Below are 16,181 nucleotides of genomic sequence, written 5' to 3'. Positions count from 1 at the left end.
TTTCAGGAAACTTCCCGAACATTGCTTTTCTTGTCTAAAGTTTTAGTATGTTTTAAGAGCATTAAATAATACCTTAAATAATATCTGTTCTCTCTTAATAGTTACATTGTTGCCTCCCATTTAGAAGGCATTTGAGTAGGTCTAGAAACACATCCTTGGGGTTTTTTTAGAAACCTATATCTGAACAGAAGACCTTGAAAGACTCTGGGCTATTGTTACATTCTTTTTTGGAGACCATTAAATATCTAGGCAAATCCCAGGAATGTATGTCTGATGGTATAGCCTCCTTAATTTGGGGCCACCTTCTCATTATCAGTACCATAAATGGAAGCTGGTGAAATCACAGCCAAGAGATACATTCAGACCTACTGCATCAAGGATAGGGAACAAAAAAGTCTAATGCCTCAGGTTTGGCCAGTGGATAATCCTATGTTATTCCCTTTGATGTCCCAAAGTCTCTGCTGTTTTCAAAGTTTGGAATTTGTATAATAAATGTACATATATTATCAAGTTACCACCAACACAATGCTTTTTAAAACTCTAGTTTACTTTACAAAATATTTTTTATTGAGATCTGCTACAGGTAGGATAAAATCCCAACTCCCACCATGACTTTTATGTGACCCCATGTTATGTGACTCCTGCCACCTGCTCAAACCCATCTTCTATCATTTTTTTTTTTCCATTCTTACTATACCTATGTCCAACCACACTGGCCTTTTTATTCCTCAAATAAACAAAGTTAATTTGTATTCAGGGCCTCTACTGTTGTCGTTTACTTTTCCTGGAACAATTTTTTACCATGGTGTGGTTTTACATGGTGCCCAGATCAACTTCATGTCACTTTCCCAGAGAGTCTTTCCTGGACAGTCAATCAAAAGTTGCCCCTACTCAATGATATTTTCTTCATTAACTTCCCATTATCTAAAAGTCTGCATTTGATTTGTTTATGTACTTATTTCTTATCTGTCTCCCTTCTCCTATCAGATGGGTATCCCAACAAGAGCAGTGACCAAGTCTGTTTGTTTATGGCTCTCTCTACTGTGCCTAAAATAGGTCTTTTAGCAAAATACATGCTCAATAAATTTGTCAAATGTATGATTGAATTAATAACTTTTTAAATTGAGTTCTGTTGTGTAAGGTCTTAAATTAGGTATAACCAAATATACACAGAGACCATTTAAGCAAAAAAAATACATCCTCATTTTCTATAACTCACACTATTACAACTGTGAAAAAAAGCATTATATGGAGAAGGCAATGTCCCTTCTCACTATTGAAAACATCCCACTGCTTTCAGGTCTCTTGACCATAGACATCAAAGAGTTTAGTATTGGGTTCACTGACTAACTTTTAAATCATTTTCTGTCACCATTTTGAAAATTTGAGTGTGATACCGTAGTTTCAAATTCCCATGATTGCCTCATCCCAGCAACCTATGGCGCCCTCCATTTCAGGCTCCCATTTTCATAATATCCTCTGGACCTTGTAGACTTCCTCAGTGCTTAAACTCAAAAAGCACTCTTTCTAAACATGAACTACTGTTCTTTTCAAACTTGAATGTGTTTAAGAATGTTCAGTTTGTTTTAATTAAAAATTTCTCTTTGAGATTCTGAATCCGTAACTGAACTATTCCTAGAAATATGTGTTTTAAACAAGTACATCAAGTGATTCCACGTATTTTAAACAAAGACAACACTTGAAATCAGTGACTAGTTCTTTCCTCTTCATCCTGCCCTTTAACGCCACCCCACCCCCTGCCCCAGGCGTTTACCACAAAGCTTGTTTGTCTATCATTTGTAAATAACAGAACACTCAGCTCAAAGTAGTTTTAATATAAGATTTTCTTCTTACATAAATAGTGGTCCAGAGTCCAGCTGTTTCTGGGTTGGTCATTAAGAAATCAGAGACTTTCCAGCTTTCTACTTTACTATCCTCAGATATCATCAAGTGTACCACTGGTGGCTTCCAGGCAGTTTCAAGGGCTCTAAGCATCATATCCTCTCCCAAAAATGTCCACACACATCAACATGCAATGATGAGATAGACAGGGAAAAATGCAAAAAGTACATTACAGTCACTCGTCCATAAGAATTCTGATATTCAGATAGGCATGTGTTGCTAGTTCTCCAGATACCAAGAAAGAGAATGTTCCTTATCTCACATCCAGTTTTGCTCCCTGGAAATGGATCCCTAATTTATTGTTCTCCAAAGCTCTTAGCTCCAGCCTCTGGGCTTCTGGTTTTGCCCTCCATACCTTTCTTCTTTTCAATAAGAAATGGCCTAAGATGGCAGCCGAGTAGCCTTTTCAGCCTTTTTCTATCCATAAAAGTTGGGTGTGCAGAGGTTTTGGGTTTTGGGTTTTTTTTAAATTTCAAATTGTTTCTGTCTCTTTCAGTCCAAATGGATACGACTCCTTTGGAAACTTTGTAAGCTTTCTTTATGTAGTTCACTTATATATATATTATATAAACTATATATGGTATATGCCATATATGCATATGCCAAATATATGTACATACATATAATCATATTATATCATATTATACAAAAAAATTCCCACCAATCTCTTCAAAATTGGCCCCTCTCTGCTTTGAACTCCAAGTCAGATTTGGGGGATATAATGATCCTAATGTTCTTAGAAATACTTTATGTGGGTGAACTGTGTCTTCCAGCCACACCCTTGATTGGGGCTTGACCTGTGAGCATGTTTAACTAGAAGCAGCCTCCATTTCTTCACTGCTTTGAAGCCATTTTTGCTTTCAATTTTTTTTTTTTTTTTTTTTTTTTTTAGCCAGAGTATCCGTCCTTGACCTTTAATCCTTTGATAGTTCCTCTAAATTATGCTTGCTCATCTCTCTCTTGTAAAATCCTATCTTGTGTGGCTAAAAGAAGCCAATCAACACTTACAATATTCTGCCAAAATCTCCATATCTAGATCTACAAGTTCATTAGGTACTTTCTCTATCCTCCAAGTTACTACAGAGTTGTCAAAGGCCATCTTTGTCCATCTACCAAATGAAATCATTCTCTGTTTACCTGGGTCCATGGTACATCAATTCAACTTCTCTTTTATCAGCATCTTTACTTCTTTTATCTAAATGTTATGAAAACACGCAATTATCTTCTGTTCCCAAACTAAAGTGTGAGAGATTTCTGCTGAAGCATATGAGTTAAGGGTACTACAAACTACTCCAATATCATGGTCTCCAAACTTTGTCCCTAAGCTCTGCTTTTAGTGATGGAGCTACCTCTTTCCTTATCCTCAGAACTATCCTAAACCTTCAGTTTTCTTTCACTTAGAGGGTCATCATGCCTCGATCTTCATATAAAAGAACTTGATAAGAGTAAACCCCCACTATTCCCTTACCCTTACTCCTAAAATTTTCCTTTTCTAGCCTGACTCTTATCTCAGAAGAAGTATTCTTCCTGTCCAAAGGAATTCTTTTCCTAGGCTCTAGATCTTCTAGCCCCTACTCTGCCCAACACTTTCCTCTGTCAAATATCTTACTCAAGTTCATCTTCAGTGTATTCTGGGTTTTCTCCATCTTAATGTATAAAAATGACGAAGCAACAACAAAATCACAGCTTTTCTTGTTTGTATTAGGCAATTCACCTTGTGTGGCAGGAAACTCATCTGAAACTGGGCTTAAAAATAGTAATACCCAATTGGAGAAGTAAGGCTAGCTTAGGGAGAAAATTGATCCAGCAGCTCAAATAATATAATGTAAGAACCAGTTCTTCTTCTTTCTTCACTCTTCCTTCTATAGCATCATCCGCAGCTCCATGTATGTCCTTCTGCTCTGTTCTAAGTCACCAAATGGCTGCCACAACTTAGACCTCTAACTCACATACATTTTTAGACAAGGAGTGCATGTTTCTATTCATATTTTTGACATAAGCAAGGGAAGTTTATCTTTTCCAGAAGTCACAGTAAATTCTCTTGCATACCATTTCATCTCAATGAGTTAACATCTTATCAATCAACAGAGGCAGAGTTATGATTTAAAAAAATGGTTTAAAAAAATCTCAGTGACTTAAAACAATAAAGGTTTATTCTTACTCATATTCACATGAGTAATGAAATGAAAAAAGAGAGCAGTCATAAGAAACAAATGTACCTACTGTCTAAAAACAAGATAAAATGAAAACGATTAAAAATAAGATAGCGCCTAGAACTACATAGACTACAACTTCTGATTAACTGAATATCTTCAAAAGAAATAATTGCTAACTGTTATTATGAGTCACTAAATCAGTCAAATAATCAAGTGTACAGCCCTATTTAACTAAGGTTGGAATCTTAGCCCCTTGTTTTAAGTTCACAAAGGAGAGTACTGGCTCGAGGTGCTACATAACCTAAAATAGATAGAGCTTTTAGAACTCACAGAGCTTAAATTCATTTGGACCACAATCATTTTTAAAAATTATGTATAATGTGTAAAAACACATTATAAAAGTGTATGTTAAATTAGTGTTTATGAAACCAGGGAAAATGCTAAACTTGTTTTTTCAGAGTTCTATTTATTAGTACATATGTTGTCCCACAAATAGAATAAATGTTATTTTTCACATAAAAATAAATAATAGTTTATATAGTATATTATTTATAAATTTTAGGGTAATACTTTTAAACAAAATCACCCTTAGTTTATTGGATGAACTTATTCACACACCACTAAATCTAGATGTCAATATAGGTTAGTTTATATTAATAAAAACCAATAAAACTTTTACATAATTCAGATGATTATTAAATAGTTATTATTTATAAGCTTGTTCAAATATCAAACTCAGTACTAATTAAAATATGCTGGTAGTTACATATTATGTCCCTAAAACTTTATGGTAATATTTTCAGAAGAATTTAAATGAACTTATTTATGTTTATTTACATTTAATATATCAATTAATAATAGACTTTAGCATATGCATTTGTGACCTAGGACCACCATAAAAAATTACCACAAACTGAATGGCTTAAAATAACAGCAATATATTTTCACAGTCCTGGAGACCAGAAGTCTGAAATTACGGTGTCCATAGGGTTAGTTCCTTCCTAGGCACTCGGAGGAGAAATCTGTTCCATGTCTGTTTCCTAGTTTCTGGCAGTTGCTGGCAATCCTTGCAGTCTCTTGGCATATATACATATCTCTCCAATCTCTCCTACATCTTCATTCTCCCTGTGTACTGTGTGTCTGTGTATATGTCCTGTCCTCTCCTAAAGACCGCTTTAATCCAGTATGACCTTATCTTAATTTATATCTTACATCTTAAGATATATTATTTGGACACTATTTCCAAATAAGATCTCATTTTGAGGTTCTGGCTGGACATGAATTTTCAGGAGCAGAGGGAAGGCACTATCCAACCCAATATGGCATATTTTTTTCCTTGATATTTAAAGTGAAATAAATGCATTATCACTTAATTAGGCAAAATGAAACTTTGGCAAGCAAAATATCTCTTCACTTAACATTTTAATTTGCTAGTCAGAGTTGAGGAAACATTAAAATAGAGTGTCTGTATCCAAAAGTCTCAAGTTGGGATTAAAAATTATCTAAATCAGTAGCCTTGCCTCTATTAAATAAGAAATTCTTTTAGTAAAGAAATATTTGAGTAAATATCACTATTTAGATTCTAGTTATAATCTGTATGCATTTGTTGCTATTTATTGTTTGTTGTAAATTTAATGATTGACTGAAATAAAGATTATTCAGTTATTTATAAACAATGACAAGTGATACTATCCCACCTCCTTTTTAGAATACTATATTATCCTCTCTATTCTTGGCTGTGAACATTACTTGGTCATGTACCTGCAACTAACCACAGATTATAAATTTATAATTTCTTGCTACGAAGAGACAAGCACTACTATCGCTGGTAACATCAGTGGGAATTAACAGTTCTCTTATGCACTGTAATGCCCCTGCATTGATGTCACTGAAAGTGGAGATAATTTCCTTACTGACATCACTGAGAGAGAACACTAAAGATATATTATTGACGTGTTAAATTTATACAGTGAACATTTTTAAATAAAAATTATAGGTTAAGTAAATCAATTATGTTTATCTCAGCCAATAATACATACTGTATGTAAATACGACTATTATTAACAACATTAGTTGCCCTTAAGTTTTTAGTGATTTTATGCTAAATCGTCTTTCAAGAATACTGATCCTTCTATGTTCTGTTCCCTAAGCAGCTCTCAAACTAATTCATGTGTAATACTAAAGTGAATACCTGATGTTACTAAAAATAATAACTCTATGTTCTTTAATTATGTAGTATTAACAAAGAAGATTATTCCCCATAAACTTACCACTCTTCTGGTCTAATTGATACTTCGAAGGAAAACGGATTTAACTAATTATTGTGACTATAAAGTACTCTCTTTTACATTGTGGATTTCTATTTCTGTGCTATCATCTGTGTATAGGTAGCATATTTTTACTTATTGATTTGTTGAATGCTACTTTTTTTCAAACTCATTGCTGGAGTACATAGTCCTTATGGGTTTGGTTCTGATCTGCTATAATCTAAAATCTTCAATGATGAGAAGGAAGTTTGGGACCGTTTTACATAACATTACGATAGAACAAACACAATTGCTAGAAGAATGATGAACAGAAAGGAAAAAAGTAACGCATATTCGAGTTTTTAATAAATGTGACCAAAAATGGCATGGTCTGGAAAGAGCCAATAATATTTCAGTTCTTCTTTTATTCCAGTTGAAAATTATATTTAACCAATTGATATCAATATACAGAAAAGATGACTGATAACTCATGATTACTAATGCTTAAAAGGAGTTAGGGGGAGAAGAGTTTGGTGCCACTCTCAGTTGTTCTCTTTTTATAGAATTAATCTTGAAATTTTCACTGGGTTGAGAATCATTTATGGCCCTCTCCATTCTCAACTGACTTGATTTGCAGCATAGTGGTTAAGGCAACAGGAGGTTTTGGCATTGATTAGTGTGGTCTGACTCCCCTAGAATGTTAATAGCTAAGTAGCGACAAACAAGAGACAAGATTCTTGTTCTTGTGAAGCTCACATTCTACTGGAGAGATAGGTAATTTAAAAATATATTAGACAAATAAATAAGCAAGATAACATCAGATAGATGCTCTGAAATGGGGGAGGGGCAATATAATAACAAATTTGGTGGGGTTGAAGGTGGTTGCCATTTCAGATGGGGATCAGGAAAAGTTTATTTGAGGAAGTGGCATTTGAACTAAACCCGAATGAAGAAAGAAAACCAGTAATGCAAGTATCTAGATATCCCAGATTCCTTCAGTTTCTGCATCTGTAAAATAAGGCACAGGGCTGCTTTGATGTTGAAATGTGTGAATGAATCGAAAGCACTTAACACTGACATGTTAAGCATGTGAAGTCATCTTTCTGGCTGGCTATCCTTAAGATACCAAAACCTAAAGCGGAGTTAGATTTTAATCATGTGAACAGCAAATTAAGTTATCAAATTACCTCATATATTTGAGATTAAACTTATTCTCTATGCAACTGAAACTTACTGGATTTTGTTAACTGATGTCACCGTAAAAAATAAATTAATTTAAAAAATAAACCTAAAAAAATAAAAATATATATACTTGTTCTCTAATTTCTAGATGTCATTTCACAAATGGATCCGACCCTCTACCTAATGATCTGTAAAGATGGTTCTTGTCCCTCTATCCATCTACCTCTGGGTTAGCTGGGAAAATAACATGATAATGTTTAGATGGTCAAATCCACATTTAATGCGTCTGACATTTAGTCCATCATTAACATAATACTCTGTATTTTAACATATTTTAAAATTAGTAATTTAAACAGAGTCCTCAAAGGCTGTGGCCTCGTCTTGTTGGTGCCACTAGTTAAGTTACACAGCTAATTCCATCAGAGCCACTGAACCAAGTGTTAGTGTGTGAGAAAAGAGTCTATGAGTCAATTGCCAGCACAGAATTCTTCCTGACATAGCAAGGCAGATGATCTCAACTTTTGAGTGCAAACAGTGCAAATTTCTAGTTGAATGGTTCCTGACAGTAGTGTCCTCTGAAACATAATGCCTGGCCAGGAGCCAGTGATTATGCCACCATACAAATCACTGTGCATCTGACGCCAGAACGCCTCTGTGCAATGGTAATAACAAGACTTTTCAGTCCTGGTGTTCCACAAGATGTTGCATTGGCTCTTTTATTCTTTATCAGACCCTGAAATTCAAGATTTTATTTAGATCATTGTCAGGAAATAAATGTTGGTGGAGGGAGAGGAAAAGAGAAGAGAGGAGATTTTTAGTGTAGTTTAAGAAATAACTTCACTATTTTACGATTCCCATCAGGACAAAATCAGCCTATGTTTTGAAACTCATTTTTATTAATTGTTTAATAGATATTTTCACTTTAAATCTCCTGTTTAATTATAGAACTAAAACAGCTTGGTTCAAACTGTTAGCTAATGATCCATATATCATTTTAGTAATTGCTGGCTTCTTTCGGAAATGCATTTGTTTTGTAAGAATTATAGACTTTCAAGTGTGAAAACAGGAAGTTTTTTAAGATTAATAAATTAGAACACACATTTTTTCAAATGTTATTTTACTGTAACATATTTAAAACTTAAAACAGTAGAACATTATTAAGATATTATAAACTTTCATTTTAATTTGCCTTTAATTTTATTTAGGGTTAAAAGTAAATAGATCATACTGTATAAACGCAATTGGTGATGTAAATGAAATCTAAGTTATGCAGTGTTTTATTCAAAAGGAAATACGCACCAGTTAAAATATTTAGCCAAATTGCATCTCTAACTTTGCAACTGTCTGCTAATTTTAAATTCCAGCTTTTTCTGGAAATAACTCTTCAGAGAATTTTCACATTAAACAAGTAGATCTAAGCATCTTTTTTGATAGAAATAGTAATTGTTCAAGCAGAAGGAACACACAGTACCCTAAATATTACTCATAACAAGCAATATGTAAAAACATTAAAGGAAATATTTTTCCCAATGAAGCTAAGTTGCCAGTATTTCTTCTTTTTGGTTGTATTTCACTTAGTAAAACATTTTCTTTTCTTATTAGCTAGATATAAGTATTAGCCTCTTATAAAAATTGTTGTTTCAAATATGGCCAGCAAATCCCCCCCCCCACCAAAAAAGACAACTGAAAAGGTTTCTTGTGGTTTAAAAATTCCTTCCAAATATTCATTAAACATTTAAGTGAGTAAATTTGTAGAATATGTTTCTGACATTGGCACTGGTTCTGTGGTATTTCTCTGATCAGATGGAAGTGCTGTGTGTTATGCAGAGTGCATTCAGTTCATTCATGCATAAACAATATCATTTTCATAAATTAAAACCTCCCCTGCAGAAGGAACATCTGTGCTTCCCTTTGAATAAAAGATGGTGGCATGTGAGTTACTCCTTAACTCACTGAAAGAATCTTTATGATTTAGAATGAAGTTATACAGGCAAATGGGAAAAAAAACTAGCAGTCTTCATTTCTACCTTACAAAAAACAAAAAACAAAAAAAAAAAAAAACAAAAAAAAACAAAACAAAATAAGCCCCACAGTATAGATTTGGTTGCTTGATGTCTTAAAAGCTGTATTCTTCTAATTCTTAAAATGTCATTCTCTTATTATTTCTTCTGTTCACTACAGCAACAGCGTTTAGTTTACATGAAGATGCCTAATTTTAACTACTGGTGAAATTGAGCTGCTGAACAGATCATATCAGATCTGAATGTTCACTTCGTGGTCTGCTAGGCTGGGAAGATGGCAGTGTTCTGATACCATATCAATATATATCTCTTAAAGTAAGAACAGCGAGAGCAATCTTGGATGTAGGAAGCAACAGCTTGATTCCAAAACAACTTTGATTCACTTGGAATGAGATTATTACATTTTGGATAAAATTGGAACTAACTTAAAAGCATTTCTGTCATGTGATGAAGGCTGATGGAAAACATGCTAAAATAATATATTTTAAATTGCATTCAAACATTTTCTTAATGTTGAAATATTCCTTACTGCTACTGTCACAGCTTGACATAGCCCCATTGGCAATGTTATTAGTATGGCTAATTGTTCCCATCCATTATATTACTCACATTTTTTTGGAGCAGATTGCTAAATGAGGTCAGCTTTCTGGAACCCTTAAATCACCAATGAGAAGGAGATTAAAGGAACAAGCTTGGGGAGAGAGGTAGTCATCCAATGTGGCATCCAAATCAGAAGAAGAACAATGGAGTTACTAATGACAATAATCAGAGCTTCACAGTAGAGCCAGGGCACAAGTGCCAAAATGTTATTCCCTAGGAATCTTTTCTGTCAGTCAACAAACACATCCAGAGGAAGAGAAATGCCAAACTTTTTTTTAGTGGACTTAACAATAGACAGAATCATCTGTAAGTTTTTCCAGTAACTTTTTTTATGAAACAACACAATAGTGCTCCAAAGGGGAGGAGGAAAATAATTACACCTTCCCCAAATATATTGTAGTACAAATAGTATGTTCTTGAGCACAGGCAATTTACTCCTTTTTTTTTCTTGAAAAAGTTATTGAAATCATCACAAGATGTTTATAGAACAATTATAAAATGCCATGCCTCGGATTCTTTAAATAATTAAATCATTTTCTCCTGGCATTTTCTAGAGGTATGTTTCTTTTGAAGATAATATTGGTTTGTAGTAGAGAACACTGAGCTCAGGAAAATGTACAGATAACAAAGCACCAAGAAAACAATAAATTTTTGATACATATATTTGAACATGTAGGCAAACTAAACTAGGGTACTTGTTTGTGTCTTGGTTGTTAATTAACTAAATCATCCTTTTTTAAAAAAGTAGAGGAAAACAAATAATATAATAATTTAGAATTATTAAAAAGCTAAAGGTGAAGATATTTAAAGCAAAGAAAAACAAAAACACAACTGTCTCTCCATAGTCCTTAACCCCAACACACACACACACACACACACACACACACACACACACACACACACACAGCCTCATTCATATTCCAAGTAATGAAATATCAGTTAAGTCCATTCATTATCTAAACAGATTAAAGAGTATGTTAAAGTAAACTTTTCTCTTTAATTTTCTTCTACAAATAGTGTTTAGTATTTTTTTTAACTCAGCTAATAAAACAACTATTACACTTAGGAATTATTTATACTAAAAAAAAAAATCTCTTTAAGAAGAAATGCAAAATTGCTTAAGATTTTTAATACTATTTTATTGCAACTGAATGAGTGTTTTCTAAATTGTGCATTACACCATAATATACAGGATTACAAACAAAATTACAGTACAGATCGATTCCAGTGGTACCAGTATCACATCTCAAACAGCACTTATTCTGAACTGCATTTTACATGCAATAGCTATTGTTCTAATTATGAATTAAATGGTTTGAATTTATTTAAGCTACTGTACTAATTGACTACAATAGGTATAAATCCCAACATTAACAACCTGATTAGATTTAGGCTCAGATTCATTACATGAATATATGACAAACCACCATTTGTGTGACTATGTATAAAATCATGCGTTTACATTTTCTGGAAACATCAATATCTTCAAATTCTCTGTAAAATCATGGAATGCAAAGGAGTAAAAGAATAAAAAGAAACAGTGCAAATTGTATGTGATAGTCAAGCAGCTTTTGATTTAAAGAAGGGTATGTTGGCATTTGTTTATAATATGTATATACAAGCTTGTGCAAGTAATGGATTGATATGTTTTGATAGGGAATACATCTCTTGTTTTTTTTTTTTTTCTTTCATCCTCTTGAGAGTTACGGAACTAGTTTTCATTTTAAGGAAAGAGAAAGACTTTAAAGTGAAATGAATTGCTCAAATTGTGCAATTTTTTTTAATAATTAGAGAGGAAAGAAGTGCTAAGGCAACACAATAACTTTCTAAGCACTTTTCTGCTGGTTTAAATTAGTTAAATTATTTTGTATAAATTAGATATAATTCTACTTTTCTGATATGTATAAAAATTGATGAAGCTGCATGGTTTTAAAATAGGAAATCCACATTATAAAAAGTCATTAAAAATTCTGTACAAAATCACAACAAAATAATTCAGCATGGGAAAGGTAACAAGTAGTAAAATGCTGGTTGAAAAATATATATTTATATATATTTCAATTGGCCCATTACTAGTTTAAAAATTGCATAGATCCTAATTATTGCTTGTAATTTTGTTATCCCCATCAGATAATTAATATGATCTGAATACAGCTACACCAAATTTGTGGTGCATTTTTTTTAACTTTATTGTATTACTTCTTTTTCTTAAAATAGAAGAGCTATAGAAAATAATACATAAGGTGAACAGGAACTTTGATCCCCTGTTTCTTCCAAAGGCAGTAACGACAATAAATACATATATCACTCGAAGCTTGGAGTATTTGCACTTTGCAGCAGTAGTACTCAAAGGGCTGCCTTTTGTAAACACGACAGTCACTGTAAGCACAGTGGGTTTGTTTCCCGGGGATGGTGAAACTGACGGGCCTCTAATCGTGAAAGATGGCATTGAGTTGGGCACTCATGACTCGCTCATGGTGTGAATGGCTATCGAAGGACATAATATTGTCTATAGGGATCTCGCAGCGAGGGGCAGCGGCTCCCGAGAAGATTGATCCGTGGCTTTGGGCCCCAGCCAGAGTCGCTGCGGGATAGTGCATGGTAAAGGCATAATTTTTCTCAAACTCGGTGGATGGTTCGTGTTTGAAAGAGAAGTTGCCGTTGATGCTGAGCGGCGGGCTGAGGGGTCCGTCAAAGGAAGGGCTGGTGCAATCGGTCAGGGGGCTTTCAAAGAAGGGCTCTAGCGCCGCGCTGTAGGCGTGAGGCGGTGGCTTTACGTGGAAGACGTGAGAGCTGTCCATGGTACCGTACGGCGGGCTGGGCAAACCCGGCGACTGGTAGGAGTAGGAGTGCACAGGGAAGGAAGCGCTGGCCGCCGGCAGGTGAGGGGGCATGTCCTGGTTCTGCTCCGGCAGGAAAGTTCGAGGATTGAGCTGCAGACAGCCCGCAACCAAGTTGGTGGTGGGCTGGGATAAGCCCTTGCAGAGCGTCTGTACGAAGGAAACCAGATCAGGGCTTTTGCCCGAACGCAGGATCTCCGACAGAGCCCAGATATAGTTCTTGGCCAAACGCAGCGTCTCAATTTTGGACAGCTTCTGAGTCTTGGAGTAGCAGGGCACCACCTTGCGCAGGTTGTCTAGCGCCGCGTTCAGCCCGTGCATGCGGTTCCGCTCCCGGGCGTTGGCCTTCATGCGCCTCAGCTTAAAACGCTCCAGGCGCGCCTTGGTCATCTTCTTCTTTTTGGGGCCGCGTCTCTTGGGCTTCTGATCATCGTCCTCCTCTTCCTCCTCTTCTTCCTCCTCCAGATCCTCGTCTTCGTCCCCCTCTTCTCCGTTCCTCAGTGAGTCTTCTTCAGCGTTCATAGTTTCCAGGTCGTCTTCCTTCTTTTCTGCCTCGTGTTCCTCATCCTGAGAACTGAGACACTCGTCTGTCCAGCTTGGAGGCCCCTGGGGTTGAGGCTCGCCCATCAGCCCGCTCTCGCTGTATGATTTGGTCATGTTTCAGTTTCCTACAAGCATCGGGGGAGAGGGGGAAACAGACAGGAGAAAAAACGCTGCATTCAAAGACTGCACGTGCCCTCAGTTCCCACTTCCTAACCCTGTAAACGTGTACCTGAAGAGAAGTACCAGCTCATTACAAAATGGATGCCTCTAAAGAAAAGTTAAATGCAGTGTTTTATGATGACGTGTGTGTGCCCCGCTGGTACGTAGGAAACAGAACTGAGCTGGGAGTAACTGTGTGTCTACCTACAGTATACTTCCCAGTGACTAACTTAAGTGTGTGTATGGTGGCCACCCGGTAGGATAATATATATGAAAATGAGTGTATATTTTTCTGACTTCATGCTTATCTGCATGAGTTCAAAGTCACTCACAACTCCACAAAAATAATGAGTTTCAAAATTGCAATCCTGTTCCCATCTCTGTCCTGGCTTCTCAGTGCTTAGCGATTAAAGTTGAAGAGCCATTACGTAATTTACCAACGCTGGCGGTGATTTTTAAGAAGATTATACTAACTGGAGATTGAAGAGCAAATGCATGATGGAAGAAAAGTACTTTCCACCAAATTATTTCATCATCAACGAAACGTTTGACAACAAAAATGTGCAGGGGTCTTCAATCCCACCCTCGCCTTCCTTTTATCGCCTTCCACCCCTGGCCCTTTGCTGAATCTCCACCTTGTATAAAAGCGCTGGCCAGGACTGGGGGCACTGCGCAGCGCGCTCTTCCACGCGCCGGGGATCAGGTGCGGAAGGCTCCTCTCTAATAAACAGCCCATTGAAAAGGCCACCCGCTCTTTATTGGGGCTTTTCAAAGTTCGCCTCAAACCTCCCTTTAAAAGACTAATTATAATGGTCAGCAACTGGCAACGGCGAAGTTGACGCTTCTAATAAGGGAAATAAAAAACCTTTAGTGAGACAACTGGATTTCTGGCTCCTGAGGTGGTTGCTGGGGACTTGGCTTCTCTGGAGCTGTAACAGGTAGCAGGAGTGGGTCCCTCTCCCTTTCTTCCCTTTCTCCACCCCCACCCCTACTAAACTATCTCTCAATCCGATTTATTTTACAGTGTGTTTATACTCAAGGTATCAATGTCCCTTTAATTCACTAAAAAATTAACTTGGCACTTCCAATGTGCATAACATGCATGCACACAAAATAAATCATGGTAACAAGGGCTTTATTTTTTATTTTCTGGAAAAATCGAGAAAGTGAAGTAGTTGTTTTCAAGCCTTTGAGATCACCACTAACAAATATCACAGGGTTATTGTGCCTTATTTAAAAATCCAAAGATGCTTCTATACTCCTCCAAAACAAACACACAAAAAATTAAAACAATTTAAAAGCTTAGAAAGCCTATAGTAGGTATTTGAGTGATGCGAGTCAAAATATGTGCATTCTTGCCTGCAATTATAGGGAATGCCCGACTCAACACACACACACACACACACACACACACACACACACACACACACACTCACTCACAAACGCACACCTACAGAATATGTAGGGACATCGGGTCTTCGATTACTGCTTTTATTCCCGAGGAAAAATGAAAAGATTGTAATTACCTGTAGTTGTTAGTAGGTCCTGAGCAGTGATAGTCTCATAACCCTGGGGCCTCCAGACGCCTTGCCTTCTGAGTGAGACGAATTCCTCGTGTACCCGCAGCGCGGGCGCTCAGGTTATATAGCCGAGTTGGTGATGCTGAGCGCGGGCGGGGCCGAGAGCGGAGCGACTAGCAGGTCCCTGCACCCGGCGCCTGCGCACGCGTCTAGGCTGTGCGCTCCCTTCCGCCTCCCCCCTCTTTTCTGCCCTACAGCCTTGCTCCTCTCCCACCCTCTTCCAACTCAAGCTACCCTCTCCCCCACCCCAACCCCCCACCCCTTCTCCATCCTCCCCGGCATGCGCCATATGGTCCTCCCAGTCCGGCCAAGAGCCGGGTACCACGTGACCTGCCCATTTGTATGCTGCGGAGCGCTCCATTCCGGCCCCTTTGTGGCCAGAAGAAAGTGGCCCATCTGTCGCCAGTTAGAGACTCCGCGGACCTGTTTTTACCCGCAGGAGAGATTAACCCTTTCAGGCAGCAGAATGGAAAGGGGGCGTTGGGGGAAGTGAGTAGAGGAAAGGGATTTGAGGAAAAGAAGCGGGAAAGCTAACATTGATTGGGTTTAGATCAGAGCGAGAAGCCAGCGTCGGCGCGGTAAGTAGGGCAGAGGTGAAAGAAGCAGAAATGTGGAGTCTGGGGCGAACAGTGAAGCGTACTGACTCCTTTCGATTCCTCGCCCAGGCACTGCCCTTTTGGGCGCCAAGACTCCCTGCCCTCTCTGAGGTGCCCATTTCTTGGTTTCCACCCCTTGGCAGACGCTTGGCTTATTGGTGCCAAAGGGTGGTTCGCCTAATCTCCATCAGCCCCTTAAGCAAACGTACGCGACATATAAAACGGTTTTTATCGGTAAACGCAGGTTCGAGACTAGTCCTCTAACCCACTTAACTCCCAGCCCCTCTGGTATAGAAATTTGTACCTGTCATTTTACCCCAGCCAGTGGGTGTGCCCTGACCCTCAGCTACCTCTGT

The 16,181-nt window shown here is 37.2% G+C and overlaps 1 protein-coding gene across 1 annotated transcript; it reads right to left on the bottom strand.

Moving 5' to 3' along the window:
• Nucleotides 1-12,058: 12,058 nt before the first annotated feature.
• NEUROD1 (neuronal differentiation 1) lies at nucleotides 12,059-15,412 on the bottom strand. Its single transcript, XM_016164607.2, has 2 exons — nucleotides 15,176-15,412; nucleotides 12,059-13,615 (listed from the first exon to the last, which is right to left on the bottom strand). The coding sequence occupies exon 2, from the start codon at nucleotides 13,602-13,604 to the stop codon at nucleotides 12,537-12,539; it is 1,068 nt and encodes a 355-aa protein (XP_016020093.1). The 5' UTR covers nucleotides 13,605-13,615; nucleotides 15,176-15,412; the 3' UTR covers nucleotides 12,059-12,536.
• Nucleotides 15,413-16,181: the final 769 nt, after the last annotated feature.

The sequence above is a fragment of the Rousettus aegyptiacus genome, unplaced genomic scaffold, assembly GCF_014176215.1.
Source record: "Rousettus aegyptiacus isolate mRouAeg1 unplaced genomic scaffold, mRouAeg1.p scaffold_m13_p_2, whole genome shotgun sequence".
NCBI classification, from domain to species: domain Eukaryota; kingdom Metazoa; phylum Chordata; class Mammalia; order Chiroptera; family Pteropodidae; genus Rousettus; species Rousettus aegyptiacus.
Note: the sequence above shows the minus strand (reverse complement) of the source record. Positions and strands in the feature narration are given on the sequence as shown.

Excerpts from the sequence above, each read along its gene's own strand:
- NEUROD1 (XM_016164607.2), bottom strand. The coding sequence starts at position 13,604 with ATGACCAAATCATACAGCGAGAGCGGGCTGATGGGCGAGCCTCAACCC.